The sequence below is a fragment of the Culex quinquefasciatus genome, chromosome 1 (assembly GCF_015732765.1).
Source record: "Culex quinquefasciatus strain JHB chromosome 1, VPISU_Cqui_1.0_pri_paternal, whole genome shotgun sequence".
NCBI classification, from domain to species: Eukaryota; Metazoa; Arthropoda; class Insecta; order Diptera; family Culicidae; genus Culex; species Culex quinquefasciatus.
This window is the reverse complement of record NC_051861.1, coordinates 107,335,570-107,353,064: the sequence shown is the minus strand read 5'-3', so window position 1 is coordinate 107,353,064 and position 17,495 is coordinate 107,335,570. Positions and strand designations below refer to the sequence as shown.

The 17,495-nt window shown below is 38.5% G+C and overlaps 1 protein-coding gene across 2 annotated transcripts in view; it reads left to right on the top strand.

Annotated features, from left to right (window-relative positions):
* LOC119771200 overlaps positions 1–17,495 on the top strand; it is an 84,000-nt gene that overhangs the window by 60,712 nt on the left and 5,793 nt on the right. For both annotated transcript variants that reach the window (XM_038266871.1, XM_038266872.1), the window contains 2 exons: positions 1,300–1,950; positions 8,110–8,734. In XM_038266871.1, the coding sequence (XP_038122799.1) occupies positions 1,300–1,950; positions 8,110–8,734 (1,276 nt within the window). The remainder of the gene's footprint in view (positions 1–1,299; positions 1,951–8,109; positions 8,735–17,495) is intronic.

Genomic DNA, 17,495 nt, shown 5'->3' with positions numbered 1-17,495 from the left:
TCAGCTTTAAAAAAAATGTATTCCTTTTCGTTCATAACGTTTTTTTAAATTGCAATAAACAAAATTGTGATGTCATTTTTGGTAGCAAATCTGCCTTTCGGTCCAATTAAACGCGTGTAAAGTAGACATTACACTACTGCAAACAAACATATCATATTTGCTATCGAATTCATTATATATTTTTTTCGAATTCGATTTTTTTTTTCAAAAATCATATCTTGTTTCGCTACTTGATTAGCACCACCCTAAGAGGTACGTATTTTGGGAATTCAACTTTTAGTAATAACAAGTTAAATGATAAATCTGAAATTTTTCTTATCGTGTACGGTGCCATTCCGTTTTTGGCAATACCCGATTTTGGAAACAATTTCTTCAAATATTCCCGATTTTGGCAACACCTTAATTTAATGTGATATTTTTGGTCTCGTAATACTTTCAAAACACATGTTAATTAGTGAAAAAAAATCTTTCGTGGTTTATAAATATTCGTTCAAATCACACCCCTCATTATGAAGGGTTACCGATGTTTATTGATGGTTCTCACACAAATACTAGTGTTTTTCCTCAAAAATACATTTTTTTAAGATTTCCCGATTTTGGCAACATCCCAGTTTTAAAAAATCATGTCGTGTTGCCAAAAACGGAATGTTACTATACACTTTTTGAAGATTTTCGAAAATCCACATACGGAATAAAACATTTAAATTCAAAAATAGAAAAATGATAAATTTTCAAATGCAAAAATAAATGTTTTCAATCAAAATTTCAAGTTTTAGGACGTTTTTTAGTGAATAATGTTCTTAGGGGAAATTCTCGTATGTTTGGCAGATTAAGCACTCGCTCCTAACTCCATCCAACTAGCTGATTTTCACTATTAAAACAGCTAATTTTACAAACCTTTGATAGCAACTTGCCTGCTCACTACTCATTGAGCTAATTATCACTCGATTTCAGTTCAAAACGCTTTTAATGAGCTTTAATTGAATGTCGAAGTGCTGATATGGCAACATTAGAGGCATACTGGAATTAAATGCTGTTCCGCTACCTTCTGATTTTTATTAAATTGTTAAAAGGGCGCAAATGAAAAAAACTTTTTTAAGGATGATATATAATGCAGATTATTTTTCAACAAAATACAATGAAAATGTGAGATGAGACACTCTTGCGGCTTTCTTCCCATCACCATCCTCAATCGCCTGCGAATGAAAAGCCACAATCTGGAAAAATTCTATATTTATCTCGGGTTTGTTCATCATCTCTTCTCTTCTCTCTCTTTTCTCCCCACTTTCATCACACCAGGGAAAACGATGAAAAGCCAGCAACAGTTGCAGCACCAACAACAACAACAACAACAACAACATCGCTAGAAGCATCGCGTAGCAACGCTGCTCGCAGTATCACCAGTAACGGCATTCGAGGGGACAAACCCAAAGCCAACTACGACGAGCCAGACGGCAACGAGCAAAGCAAAACGGTGCCCGCCGTTGGCAGCGAACACGTGGCCAAGGGAGGAGAGACGAAGAAGCCTGAGGACAACAACAACAACAGCAACTTCCGCCTGCATCCGACGAATCTGGAGCAACTGCATCAGTCCAGTGAGGTGTGTCGGATCAACAGTATGTTTGGCGGCGGCTTGAAAAAATTGTCCGCGGCCAAACGGTTCCGGAATGCGGCCCTCGGGTTGACCAACGGCGTCAACGATGGGTTCAACCTGGCCGCAAGCACCGGCGATTTGTGGTCCATCAACGGCGCGGCCATTGGGCCAGATGGTGGCGGTGGTGCGGTGGCCGGCAACAATAATCGCGGAATCACCGTCGGCAGTGGCAGTGTAACAGATCTGCGAAAATTGAGCGCCAAAACGAAGCAGGCGAAGGCGATGATGACGACGCTGGAGCCGAAACCGCTTACCGATATCAATCACAACAATCTGGCCAAGTGGAGCGCGGAAAGGTGAGTTGCGTGTGTGTGTGTTGTGGGGCAATGCGAGGTGGACTTGTGTGTGATGAACTGGAAATGTGTGGTTTAAGGTGCGATTTAATCGAGCGGGAAATCAATTTTCGGTGTAATGAAGGGCAGTGAGTAGAGAAGATCATTGGAATGAGAGATGAAATGAAATTATGACACATGTGTGTCAAAAATAGTGAGAACTGGACCTGAAAGTTGACGAATTACATATTTTCTTTTTCTATTATTTTAGTGTAAATATTTTTCTACTTGCCTATATATTGTAAATACTTTTAAAATGTCATAATGCTGGTACAAATTTTATTTAAAGTTATTGCCCCAAACCCCCCCCCCCCCTTTAAAGTTGGCCCGAAAAATCAGGGGGCAAAAAAAAATATTTTTTCAAAAAACTTCCAAATTTCAATGCAAATTTAAAGAAAATCAGCTGAAATCAAATTGACATGCATTTCCCTGCGTTTAGAATCATTTTAACCCACCGGAGGTCGCGTACGTGTACTTTGTACACAGTTTGTAAGGGCACTTGTAAGAAAGGCGAAAACACGCGACTTCCCGAAGGTTGAGCATGTTTGGGTTGATTTATAAATCTTTTAAATTTTCGAAAAATTTGGATGTTTAGGTTTTTTTTGTTTTAAAATTAACTATTGCAAAACAACTGAAATAGTGTAGAAAGCATTTTAAAACACTTTTTCCATGCAAATGCTAAAACTATGGCTTTATTTTTTTCCCCTCGGCTCTGACCAAAGTCAAAAGGAGGGGCTTTTCCAAAATATTGTTGAGCGAACATGTGCACTTATTTAAAAAAAAATGAAAACTGCGGCTATTTTCAAAAAAAAAAAATTACCTAAAAATGGCTTTAACTTCAAAACGATGCACATTATCAAAATGTTTTTGGAACCAATATTTCGATTTTTTGAAAAAAAAAATCAGTGTTAATTCAAAAATTATAACTCGGTCGAAGATTTTTTGCATTTTTGAAAAGTTGGCATTTGATGTTCCCTCAAACATATCAAAAAATGAAAAAATAATAAAAATAGTGTTTTTTTTTGCAAATCAAGTTTTAGTGACAAAAAGTGAATTAAAAATTACCAAAAATTTTTTAACGTTAATAATTTATTCTGAGTGTAGTCCTTAGGGACCATCCATAAACCACGTGGACACTTTAGGGGGTATGGCAATTGTCCACGCTCCAAACATTTTTTTGAATGGACAGGGGGTGGGATTTCCAAAAAAAAAGTGTCCACGTGGTTTGTGGATGGTCCCTTATCCATACCTACAACTTTGCCGAAGACACCAAATCGATCAAAAAATGCCTTCAAAAGGTACAGATTTTTTTCATACATCATTTTTGTATGGAAATTTATATGGAAAAGCTAATGATGCAAAATGGCGGATTAAAAAATACAAAAAAAAAAACGAAGGACCAAAATCTGAGAAAATTGCTCAAATTCAAAAATTTAAAAATTCACAAATTCAAAAATCAAAAATCCAAGAATTTCAAAATTTCAAATATGCAATTAAAAAATTACAAGTAAGTTTTGTTCAAATTGAGATTTTTCAATTGTTTTAATTTGTTGAAGATTAATTTTTAATGCTGACTCCTTTTAAATTAGTTTTTTTTTTCGTTTCTTTTGATAAAAATTTTCTTGTTTTTTTTATTTTTTTAATTTATTGATTTCTAAACTTCTTTTGATTAGGTCCTATACACAAATGTAAACATTGAGTGTGTCCCTCTCACACCTTATGTCACTTTCTATCGGAGTAAGCATACAGTAAATGTAAAAAGTAAAATGATATAGTAAATGTTTATATTTGATCATAGGACGTAATAAAAAAGCCTAGATTTAATTTTTTTTAATATTTTCTTCAATTTTATAAATTATTTTAAGCTCTAATTTTTTACAAGTTTTTTATTTTTAGTTTTTCTTTTTCATGTTTTTAATTGCTTTAATCATTTTTTTTTGTTGCATCTTCTTAATATTTTTTTCAATTTCAAATTTGATTTGCTTCGATGTTTGCCCCCAACGCTGGAGATGCATTAATATAGTTTTTTTTTGAAAGTTTTCTTAATTTGCAACTTGGGTATCAAATGATGTGAAATTTTGTTTGCATTTTTATTTTATAAGAGTTTTTTTTGTGTAAAATACTTAATTATCTGTTTTTGAAAGCACTATTTTTTCATATTATTCATATTTTTATAATATCGAATTTTTCATTAAAATTTCAATATTTTTGAAAAAATACAGTACTCCGTGAAAACTTTAGTATTAAACAAAAAAAAACCTCTAATAAAGAATAAAATATACAAGGTTTGATTTGAATTCCAGCGTGCCTCTAATGTTGCCAAATCAGCACTTTGACATTCAATGGATTACCGGACGGGCCAAAATTTCTCATAGATGGCGCTGTTCGTTTGGTAGTAAGAAATTTAAATTTGTTCTACGAAATTCACTTTTTTTGTGAATATTTCAAAAACTACATATCTCAGGGCGACAAAATTTTACCTGCTGATTTACAAAAAAAATAGCTTTCACCAGGTCAAATTTTATCCCTAACCGATGTTTAATTTGGGAAATATTTAATTTAAATTGATTTCCACCATACATTATTCAAACTGCTTACTACCAGCGTGACAGCAGCCGCCATCATCATTTTTTCTCTTTCTCTCCCCGCTTTTGACATCTAGATCTGTCAAAGCAAACTGCCAAAAATTGTTTACGCTTTTCTTGAAACAAAAAATTGTCTCTGTTTCTCGGGCAACTGTGACCCTTTTCTTTTACGGAACCGATCAATCTAACTGTCCGGATGTGGCAACCGGAAAAAATAGGTGGAGGTGGAGCCACCACGACCGGGGAAGGTGGTGGGCGCAGGACGATCCGGACAAGCCGTTTGGAAGGGCGAGTGTGTTCGTTTGGTGTGGGAGAACTCCAGTGAGGGCAGAATCGAGGCAAGGCTTCCTGGACCTGAAGAAGCAGCACAAAGGGGTTTGTGCCAGATCCACTTTCCAGTGGATCCAATTAATAATCAAAGGAATGTTTGTTTTGCAGGTTGATGGGTCCTTCCAACCTGGTGGCATTCACTGCTGCCATGAAGATAAAGGCTGAACGTCCGGAACCGATGGCGTCGGAGGTGAAACCTGACGAATACGACGATGAAGTGGTAGATTTTTCGACTAGTTCCGCTACAAGTCCTAATACAACGTTGGCGAGTGATGATTCAGCAGGAACGTTTCGTCACCTGTTGTGCATCCGATCGAGTAGAAGAGCATCAAGTGTCCACACTGCAGGCGGCGACTATTTGCCATGACTCGATGAAGCGGCTCGAGCAGCACAAGGCGGCGGTTTGCGATCCGATTTCCGCCAACTACACGGCGGAGCGTTTGCGATGCGGAGTTCTTCACCGAGAAAAATTACTTGGATATGCATTTGAAGATCTACCACCAACAAGCCACAATCGTCGAAGAATCTGACCAATCGGTTGCAAGTTTGCGAGCGCTGTGTGATCACGTTCGAGTCCCTTGGTGCCCTCCAGGAGCACGTCCGGAAGGTGCACAAAACGGATCAAACGCTTCGTGCCTGCGAATGCTCAACGGGGAAGATCAGCTTATCCTAGTTAAGCTGGACATTTCACAGTGGATCGAGAACACATTCGGGACCATCCATAAACCACATGGACACTTTTTTGAAATCTCACATTCCCTCCCACTACAACCCCTCCCCTCTCCTCAAGGACAATTACAAAAAAATGTATGGATCGCGCAAGTTCCTTCCCCCACCTTCTGCTGTATAGTTCTGCTAACTTTTACATAGTTTAGTTAGAAAACTGCGAGAAAAAATAGTTTTTTATTAAAATTATTTAAAACCGATATTACTACTCCGTACGGTAACTGTTTACTTCACAGTGGTGCTATCTATTGGTAAAAATTTAGTTCATCAAATGTACCAGAAGAGGGATATAGAGTACAACAAAAGCGAACCTGGCGGCAATTTGAAGAAACACCCCCGTCGGGTGTTCCATTACAGCTCATTAAAAGCGTTTTCAACTGAAATCGAGTGATAAATAGCTCAATTAGAAGTTAGCAAGCAAGTGTCTATCAAAAGTTTTGCAAAACTAGTTGTTTAAATAGTGAAAATCAGCAAATTGGATGGAGTTAGGAGCGAGTGCTTAACCTGCCAAACATACGAGAATTTCCCCTATAATATGATTTTTTCTACAGGCTGTCGATCTTCTCAATATCAATATTGCATACAGTACATACTCGATTATCCGAAGTTCAATTATCTGAAGGTATGGGACTACGGATAATCAAATCACAAACAAAAAAATGTTTTCGTAGTTTTTCTTTTCTTGTTTTTAACAGAAAATTTGAGAGTTCGTTTCGCGGAGCCTGTCCGTCGGGACGCATTTATTTTCGCGTTCCGTTTTCGTCGATCGTCGTCGGTGTGTATTTCGGATGAGTTCGTGCGTGTGTGTGTGAAGGCGCGGCTAGCTCTGGTTGTCATGATGACAGCAGAGCTGAGCCAGTTCGTTTCGAGGTGCCTGTCCGTCGGGACGCATTTTTTTCGCGTTCCGTTTTCGTCCATCGTCGTCGGTGTGTTTTTCCCGTTAGTCATGTATTTGATACACATCACAGTCGGATTTCTTTGTTCTATGATTTGCAATTGTTTCACGGGAAGATTCTTTTTAAATTGCGTCAGCAAAATATAAATTATCATTCAATTCGACCATTCGTTTCCCGCGAATCACGGCGACAAATATTGTTTCAACGCGATTGTTCAAGTTCTTCAGATAACATCATAACTCTTCAGTCATTAATTGGTCGCTCATCTTATAATAATTTAAAAGTATAAATAGTCTCAGGGCAACTCTACGTAAATATGTTACGCTGAGTTTAATATTTCACCTTTTAATCACACATAATTTTGATTCTATCTTTCCACAGCCGGCTGTCTAAGATTGAATCATTTATGTTAAACTCAACACCAAATAACCGGGAACGGTCTCATCCGCATCATCCGATTGTTTGCCTTGAGAATACATAATACATCACCCTATTCAACAAAATTCATTGATTATTGGGCCACATCATCATCCTCTATGATGAATCCTGGCCATTACCCTTCCCCACTAACAAAATCCCAAGTAGAAGTAGTTTTCCGGCACACGCGGGGTGTGGATATCGTATAGAACCCACCCTTGGTAGCAGCCTGTGCTAACTAACATTCCCGTCCCATCCCCTCGAGATCTACAAACTGACATGGCGGGCGCCGTTGGTGGCCAACGACTGTTTCCTATTCGCACCGGCTCTAGTTTTGATGATCGTGATGTTTTATCTTTTCAGCGCATTCATGCATGCTGTTGATAAGGGAAACATCATTTGATCGTTGAAGCGTGTGACCAGTTGTGCTGATGGGATATTACGGTCCTGTTCAGCAACGGAGAAGGACAACCATGGGTGGTCTCTCATGCTCATGCTCATGCTCTTGTTTTTAACAGAAAATTTGAGTTTTTCGATCTCATTTAAGTCAAATTTGAAAAAATATAAAATAAAAAATATAAAAAATAAAATGCATTTTTTCAATATCGCATCACCGCTATTTTGGCCGCCATCTTGGATTTATAAAATTTAAATCATTTTAGCGTAGTTTAGGTGTCATACCTAAGCACGACAATCAAAAATTTGACAATTGAAACCTCCCGCTCTCGACGGTCCCTTCAATATCGACAGAGATAGAGTCTACTGTATTTTACAAAAAAAGTTAAAATGCATACGCAATTTCGCTTTGTTTTATACTTTGTTTGATACAGAGTGGATTCGCTAATTCGAATGAAACTGCATTCGAATGAGCGAATCCAAATTCGCTAATTAGAACGACTGAAATTGTCGAACAATGGTGTTGAAACGTCACCATCAGTTTGACAACTGGTTTTGACGCTTGAGTGCTTTTTAATTCGAATACGTTCGAATGAGCGGGCGTAGATCGATCAATTAGATGTCTTCGGCAAAGTTGGAGTTAGACATATGACATTGTCAACCGTTAATGGCAAAATTCTTGCCCCGTTTCAGTCGACATTTTCATTATTCGCATATTGATGCAACTTTAATCAATCTCAATCGTGTTTTCTTTGTTCTCCCCTCTTTCCCAGCATCACCATCGAGCTGACGGCAAATGGGTTCCACCTTGCTGGGGCCGGCAAACTGAGTGCCGGATCAACGGACACACTGTACAGGAAGGCCTCGTCGGCGTCGGAAAAGCCACCGAAAGGTCGCAGCCGCAGCAACAGCCACAACAATCTGTCCTCTAGTCAGCCTCAGCAACTCCACACCAGCCGGACCAACCTGAACCGGTCACCGGCGGCGGCTGCGGCGGCGTCCACCGTTGAAGGTCGCGCCGTTCCGTCCAAGCGGAGCAATGCTGGTGGCGGAGTGTATGAGGAAATCGCCGAACCGGTGGTGGCCATTAGCGGCGAACCAATTTACGCGGTCGTCGATTTGAGTGCGAAAAAGGCACGCCGGTTGAACCAGCGCAACGGTGGCGGCGAGGACGAGCCCGACGGTCAGATGATCAAGGTGGACATGGTGCGGGACAGTGAGACGGGGCGGCTCAAGGAAAAGTCCAAGAGTGCGAATTTGGTGGTGGTGCCGATTGGGGGAAGCTATTCAGTTGGTAACAACGACTACGAAGAGTTGAACGAGCTGGCGCTGGCGGGATTCGCCAATTTTGGAGACGATCAGGACAACTCGAACGATGCCGAGAATATTTACGAGCCGGTAAGGATGATTTTGAAGATTTGTGTGCTGATGAATCCTGTTGTTTAGATTTTTATCGATTTGGTGTCTTCAACAAAGTTTACGGAAACAGCACAGCACTGCTAGAGAATTTCGGAATTTATATTGTTTATTTTTATGAAACTTTTTTTTTATTCATTCCCTATATCAAAAGAACAAATGATCAGATGAAATTTTCTGATCGGTTTGTTGGCTTCGAAAAGGATTTCGAAAGAAGTGGCCACAACCTGGAAATCCCAAATGAAATGATTGAAATGTAATAGAATAAAATACATTTTAAGAGCTTCGTGCAATTTTTATTTGTCATGTTGGTCATGTGTAACATAACATACTTGCACAATTTCCACAAAGTTTAAACTTTAAGAGGCTTTACTTCAGCAACCAACAAAAAAATTACCAGAAGTCTAAAAAAGTAAAATTATGGGAAATTTTCTCAGATTTTTGATTAAAAATGCATGGACAAAGTTTCATACAAATAAAAAGAAAGCAAAGGAACGCTTGTCATACAAAATTAGCTTGGGAATATACTAAAAATATGTTTCTCTAGATTCAATTTTCTGATCGATTTGGTGTCCTAAGGAGGAATTAGACTATGCAGGCTGAGGTTTCTGCAAACAAACAAAGTAGGCCAAGTGTAAAAAAGTGCGAGTTTTTTGTTTGTTTGTTTATTATTAAGAAATTACGAGTGGTGTATCGTTTTTTGATCCAAAGTCACCCCCACTGACGGTACAGTAGTTGTTCGGTAACTGGGCGTTGTTCAACTGGGCTGTTAAAAAGAAGGCAAACGTCACAAAAAGCAAAACAAACTGAAATGACCGAGGGGTTAATGGATGCAAAAATCATGTTAAATAAATTAATAAACTTTTTTCAAACTTTTATTTGATTTCCAGTCACAATTGAAGAAATATAAAAAGCAAGCATTGTAAATAAATTTGATTAACTTTTATTTTTTTATTTCATCAAGAAAATATTATGCATCGGTGGTCCCCTCGTTATTTTTCGTTCAGCCCAGTTAGCGAGCAGCATTCGGTGACTGGGCTACGTTCTCGGCCCAGTTACCGAACAAGTACTGTACTTCTATTTTCAAAATTTCTAATATTGGTATCAATCGAAGCGAGTTTGTTTATGCTTTTCCAGTTTATTTAAGTTTTGTTTTCACAAAATACCGTATTTTTCGAAAATACTAAACATTTTTAAATTTGCAATAGGGTATCAAACGAAGCAAAATTTGTGAAGTTTTCATATTGCAAATTTAGTATTAAAAAAAACATCAATGAGGTAAAAAGGCATACAAAATTTTTGCTTCGATTGAATCCCAAATTGAAAATTTAGAAAATTTGAGTAGTTGAAAGTTTCAGTATTTTCCAAACAACTCTAATAAAGTAAAAAAGCATACAAAATGTCGCTTCGTTAGATACCCATATCGCAAATTCAAAAAATTTGACTATTTTCGAAAAATTACGACACTTTTTGATTTTGTTTAGTATTTTATGGCCCGACGATAATATTATCGACGATAATTTTATGAATTAAGGGGTTACATACATGCAGAAAATCACAAGATTTCATATTACAGAAAATTTATTGAATCCACTAAAATGATGATTTTCAATCACTTCTGAAACTTTCATGAAGATATTACATGATTTAACTGAGTTAGAGACGATTTTCAGCTCAACATTTTGCTGTGCGCAAAGCGGACTGTCAAATTTTCTGAGCGTTTTTCTCGAAACACCGAGTTGATTTACGGGGGCCACTATATCTCGAGATGGGATGGACCAAATTGGCTGAAAATCGGGGTGAAGACTCTCAAGAATTATTCCGTGTGCATGACGAAGCCCGATATGGAAATTTTGCTTTAAAAAAAAATACAGAAATCAAAAACTGACGATTTGAGCATGAGCATGCATGAGCATGAGCATGAGCATGGTTGACTGCCAATGAGCTGCTACTCCGTTATTGACAGATCAGCTGAAGTTAAACAATGAATCAAAAATGATCAGTGGGAGCCAACCATCCGTTCACTGTTTAACCTCTGAAGATCCCTGCTTTATTAGTCAATACCGGCGCCCTCCCAAGAAGCCTGCAGTTCAACGAAAGGGAGGAATGTTAGTCCGATAGTTGAAGTTGCAGACTCATCAAGCACATAGTTTTTCGCTATATACTTGTTGATACCGCTTGAGACCGTTGAATCCACAGCATCTCCTTCAAGCATCACGTGATTATTATTTTTTTTGGGTTAGTAGGATAAGGTATTGGCTTTTCGATGCCTCCCGAGCTACGACGCTATGGGGAGGACTTTCATAACAGACCCGTCGGCGAGCCTTCCGAGCAACGATGCTATGGGAAGGTCTTTTTGATTAACACACAAAGTCACTCACACATAATTTTTTCACTCCACTATTAATTAATCCAAAATGTCAGTGCGTCTTTCAATCATTATATAGAAATGGCTTTTTCACCATAAAAAATAAAACCTTATTCAAAAAATTATATACAATTTACCCGACGCCGTGCCTTCCGATCAACGATGATATAGGAAGGGCTTTGAAAACCACAAAACAATTAAGATCACAAAAAAAATCACAAAAAACACCAATTACTCAACGAAAATTACGCTCAAGACACAAATAATTCCATAGGTCATGCTATTATTCAATTACCACAATCACTCACCCCTAACGAACAGTAACACAAATCACACAAAAAAATTAACCTGAATAATCACGACTTCGCGTCCCCACTTCCAGCGCACCAATGATGCTATTATTCGATTACCACAATCACTCACCCCATACGAATAGCGTCACAAAAGCACACAATAAAATTAACCTGCATAATCACGACTTCGCGTCCCCACTTCCAGCGCACCAATGATGCTATTATTCGATTATAACAATCACTCACCCCATACGAATAGCGACACAAAAGCACACAATAAAATTAACCTGCATAATCACGACTTCGCGTCCCCACTTCCAGCGCACCAATGATGCTATTATTCGATTATAACAATCACTCACCCCATACGAACAGCGACACAAAAGCACACAATAAAATTAACCTGCATAATCACGACTTCGCGTCCCCACTTCCAGCGCACCAATGATGCTATTATTCGATTATAACAATCACTCACCCCATACGAATAGCGACACAAAAGCACACAATAAAATTAACCTGCATAATCACGATTTCGCGTCCCCACTTCCAGCGCACCAATGATGCTATTATTCGATTATAACAATCACTCACCCCATACAAACAGCGACACAAAAGCACACAATAAAATTAACCTGCATAATCACGATTTCGCGTCCCCACTTCCAGCGCACCAATGATGCTATTATTCGATTATAACAATCACTCACCCCATACGAACAGCGACACAAAAGCACACTATAAAATTAACCTGCATAATCACGATTTCGCGTCCCCACTTCCAGCGCACCAATGATGCTATTATTCGATTACCACAATCACTCACCCCATACAAACAGCGACACAAAAGCACACAATAAAATTAACCTGCATAATCACGATTTCGCGTCCCCACTTCCAGCGCACCAATGATGCTATTATTCGATTATAACAATCACTCACCCCATACGAACAGCGACACAAAAGCACACTATAAAATTAACCTGCATAATCACGATTTCGCGTCCCCACTTCCAGCGCACCAATGATGCTATTATTCGATTACCACAATCACTCACCCCATACAAACAGCGACACAAAAGCACACAATAAAATTAACCTGCATAATCACGACTTCGCGTCCCCACTTCCAGCGCACCAATGATGCTATTATTCGATTACCACAATCACTCACCCCATACGAACAGCGACACAAAAGCACACAATAAAATTAACCTGCATAATCACGATTTCGCGTCCCCACTTCCAGCGCACCAATGATGCTATTATTCGATTATAACAATCACTCACCCCATACGAATAGCGACACAAAAGCACACAATAAAATTAACCTGCATAATCACGACTTCGCGTCCCCACTTCCAGCGCACCAATGATGCTATTATTCGATTATAACAATCACTCACCCCATACGAACAGCGACACAAAAGCACACAATAAAATTAACCTGCATAATCACGACTTCGCGTCCCCACTTCCAGCGCACCAATGATGCTATTATTCGATTATAACAATCACTCACCCCATACGAATAGCGACACAAAAGCACACAATAAAATTAACCTGCATAATCACGACTTCGCGTCCCCACTTCCAGCGCACCAATGATGCTATTATTCGATTATAACAATCACTCACCCCATACGAACAGCGACACAAAAGCACACAATAAAATTAACCTGCATAATCACGACTTCGCGTCCCCACTTCCAGCGCACCAATGATGCTATTATTCGATTATAACAATCACTCACCCCATACGAATAGCGACACAAAAGCACACAATAAAATTAACCTGCATAATCACGATTTCGCGTCCCCACTTCCAGCGCACCAATGATGCTATTATTCGATTATAACAATCACTCACCCCATACAAACAGCGACACAAAAGCACACAATAAAATTAACCTGCATAATCACGATTTCGCGTCCCCACTTCCAGCGCACCAATGATGCTATTATTCGATTATAACAATCACTCACCCCATACGAACAGCGACACAAAAGCACACTATAAAATTAACCTGCATAATCACGATTTCGCGTCCCCACTTCCAGCGCACCAATGATGCTATTATTCGATTACCACAATCACTCACCCCATACAAACAGCGACACAAAAGCACACAATAAAATTAACCTGCATAATCACGATTTCGCGTCCCCACTTCCAGCGCACCAATGATGCTATTATTCGATTATAACAATCACTCACCCCATACGAACAGCGACACAAAAGCACACTATAAAATTAACCTGCATAATCACGATTTCGCGTCCCCACTTCCAGCGCACCAATGATGCTATTATTCGATTACCACAATCACTCACCCCATACAAACAGCGACACAAAAGCACACAATAAAATTAACCTGCATAATCACGACTTCGCGTCCCCACTTCCAGCGCACCAATGATGCTATTATTCGATTACCACAATCACTCACCCCATACGAACAGCGACACAAAAGCACACAATAAAATTAACCTGCATAATCACGATTTCGCGTCCCCACTTCCAGCGCACCAATGATGCTATTATTCGATTATAACAATCACTCACCCCATACGAATAGCGACACAAAAGCACACAATAAAATTAACCTGCATAATCACGACTTCGCGTCCCCACTTCCAGCGCACCAATGATGCTATTATTCGATTATAACAATCACTCACCCCATACGAACAGCGACACAAAAGCACACAATAAAATTAACCTGCATAATCACGACTTCGCGTCCCCACTTCCAGCGCACCAATGATGCTATTATTCGATTATAACAATCACTCACCCCATACGAATAGCGACACAAAAGCACACAATAAAATTAACCTGCATAATCACGACTTCGCGTCCCCACTTCCAGCGCACCAATGATGCTATTATTCGATTATAACAATCACTCACCCCATACGAACAGCGACACAAAAGCACACAATAAAATTAACCTGCATAATCACGACTTCGCGTCCCCACTTCCAGCGCACCAATGATGCTATTATTCGATTACCACAATCACTCACCCCATACGAACAGCGACACAAAAGCACACAATAAAATTAACCTGCATAATCACGATTTCGCGTCCCCACTTCCAGCGCACCAATGATGCTATTATTCGATTACCACAATCACTCACCCCATACGAACAGCGACACAAAAGCACACAATAAAATTAACCTGCATAATCACGATTTCGCGTCCCCACTTCCAGCGCACCAATGATGCTATTATTCGATTATAACAATCACTCACCCCATACAAACAGCGACACAAAAGCACACAATAAAATTAACCTGCATAATCACGACTTCGCGTCCCCACTTCCAGCGCACCAATGATGCTATTATTCGATTATAACAATCACTCACCCCATACGAACAGCGACACAAAAGCACACAATAAAATTAACCTGCATAATCACGACTTCGCGTCCCCACTTCCAGCGCACCAATGATGCTATTATTCGATTATAACAATCACTCACCCCATACGAACAGCGACACAAAAGCACACAATAAAATTAACCTGCATAATCACGACTTCGCGTCCCCACTTCCAGCGCACCAATGATGCTATTATTCGATTATAACAATCACTCACCCCATACGAATAGCGACACAAAAGCACACAATAAAATTAACCTGCATAATCACGACTTCGCGTCCCCACTTCCAGCGCACCAATCAAATCAAAAACTGACGATTTTTTATATGAAAAACATAAAAATATTTATATCTTTTTTTTAAATAAGTTTTTTGAAAATCGGCCTTCGTCATGCACACAAGACCGGTTTAAAGAGTCTTCACCAAAAGCCGATTTGGTCAATTTGGTCAAGGCAGGGTTGAGAGATCGTGGCACCCGTTTTTTGAAACTGCTAACTTCAAATAGCTACATCTTGGCAATGATACAACCAAATGTCTTCAAAATTGTTTTGATAATAGATGAAAATGTATATTTTAATTCCATGAAAACAGATTTTAAATAAAATTTAGGTTGTGCTCACACCAGCCTCTGACTTTTCTGTCGATTTACATGTATGTAACCCCTTAACAACCTTGAACGAGTGATAATTTTACCTATACCATTTCTATGCTACTGTGCATCAAAATAAACTGTTAAAAAGTCGTATCAACTAATTTTTGTTCAACTTACGTAAATTACAATTACTATTACAAATGGCCCTCGAAACTTTAAATAATGCTACCAACTGTACGGGTTTTTTCCTTACCATACGGATTTTCGACCCTCTTCGCGGAATCTTAACAGGCCGGATTTTTGTAGGGATTTTTTCGCATAATACGGATTTGTACGGAATTTTAACAACTTTTGAAACATAGAATTGTTTTTTTTTTTATTTGGTCAAAGCTTTTGTAATAAGACATTTTTATTTAACTGTGAATTTGATTTAAAAATGAAGAGTTTTCCGAGTTTTCCTCAATTCTAACTTGATTATCAATAATTCTAGCGTTTTTTTTTTAAAAAAGGTCCTATAAACTATTGTCTTTTATATCTGGAGTTTTTTTAAAGGTCCAATAAACCAAATTTTCAGTGTTTGCTTTTTGGGAATCGGTTGGTAGTTTTTTTTATATTTAACAACACCCAAAAAGCATTAATTGGAAATTTGGTTTATTGGACCTTTAAAAAAAACTCCAGATTTGTTGATAGGACCTTTTAAAAAAAAATCTCGGATTGTTCTTTTACAAATTCCATACTAAACGTATTTATCCATTAAAAGATCCAAAGATTTTCTAAAACTTGTGAAAACCTTTGAACATTTGAATTAACAAATCTAGAGTTTTTTTTAACGTGAAGGCTTCCAGCATTGCCATGATTTTTCGTTCAAAGATATAAATTTTGCGTAGCTTTCAATATTTTGACAAAATTCCTTCTACAAGTTGTTTAGAATAGTGCCCTACACATGCTGATTCCTTTTGGTAACGATTATCCAATTCCTTGCAAAGTTATGGAAATCGTCATTAATCAATGATTGCCAACTAGGACGTCAATGATTGTACCACAACATTATATAAATTTTCAAACGCATTTTATTTAGACCAAAAATTCTTTCAGTGGCTTCAAGAAGGCAACAACCGGCACATGCTGATTCCTTTTGGTGAAGAAATTCGTTAAATTGAATTTAATACAGAATATTTTATAGTGATGATCAATTTTCTTCGAAAATGATCAACGGCTTCACCTTAAAGGTCCTATAAAATGTTGTGTTTCACATGTTATAGGACCTTTTCAATGATTTTTTTTTGGAAATGTGTTCGTGAAAACACTGAGAACGATATTATTCATAAAACCAAACTTGACATTTCGTAAACCTTTATACGTTTAACAAAAAAAAAAAAAATGAAGAACATAATGTTTTTGTCCTATCCCTCGGTTTTTCCGCATAATGTCATTTGAAGTTAGTACGATCAAATGTAACCAATACCAACACATGTAAGAAAGGTATAAATAAAGAAGCGAACATGTATCGCGCTCTCTTTCCTTTTTGGACAACAAGCTGAACACATCTCTTTATTCCAAATCTGACGTCTACGCAGATACACCCCGTAAAAAATTTGACAGTTCTCGACCTGACGAAAAACCCTACAAAATCGGGTAATCAAAATCAACCAACCAGTTGCCGATTTAGTCGGGATGCGTCAGGAGTAAGATTTTTAGTTGCTCTACGAATAGACCGACTAAATTGGGTTGAGTCAGATTTCCTTTTTTTCACAGACTAAATCGGTAAAAAATCGGTTGTTTTTATAACCGATTTCGTCGGCCGATTTCGACAACCGATTTTCCACCAGACGCTTATGTAAAGATTACAAAGAAGTCTGTTGCCCGGTCAGCCGATTCGTTGGCCAACGAATCGGCCGAAACCACCCGACTAGACCCGACTAAGTTATGCGAATTGTCGGATTTTTTTTACGGGGCAGTACATATTAATTAGCGACGAGGAATTTAAGAACTGCGCGGCGATAAATCGGTGATTTTCTTTCGTTGGAGTGACGGTGTGGACGGTAATAAAAGTTCTATCTTCCTCACGGGGGATTAAGTCGTTCACATTTGTGCTAG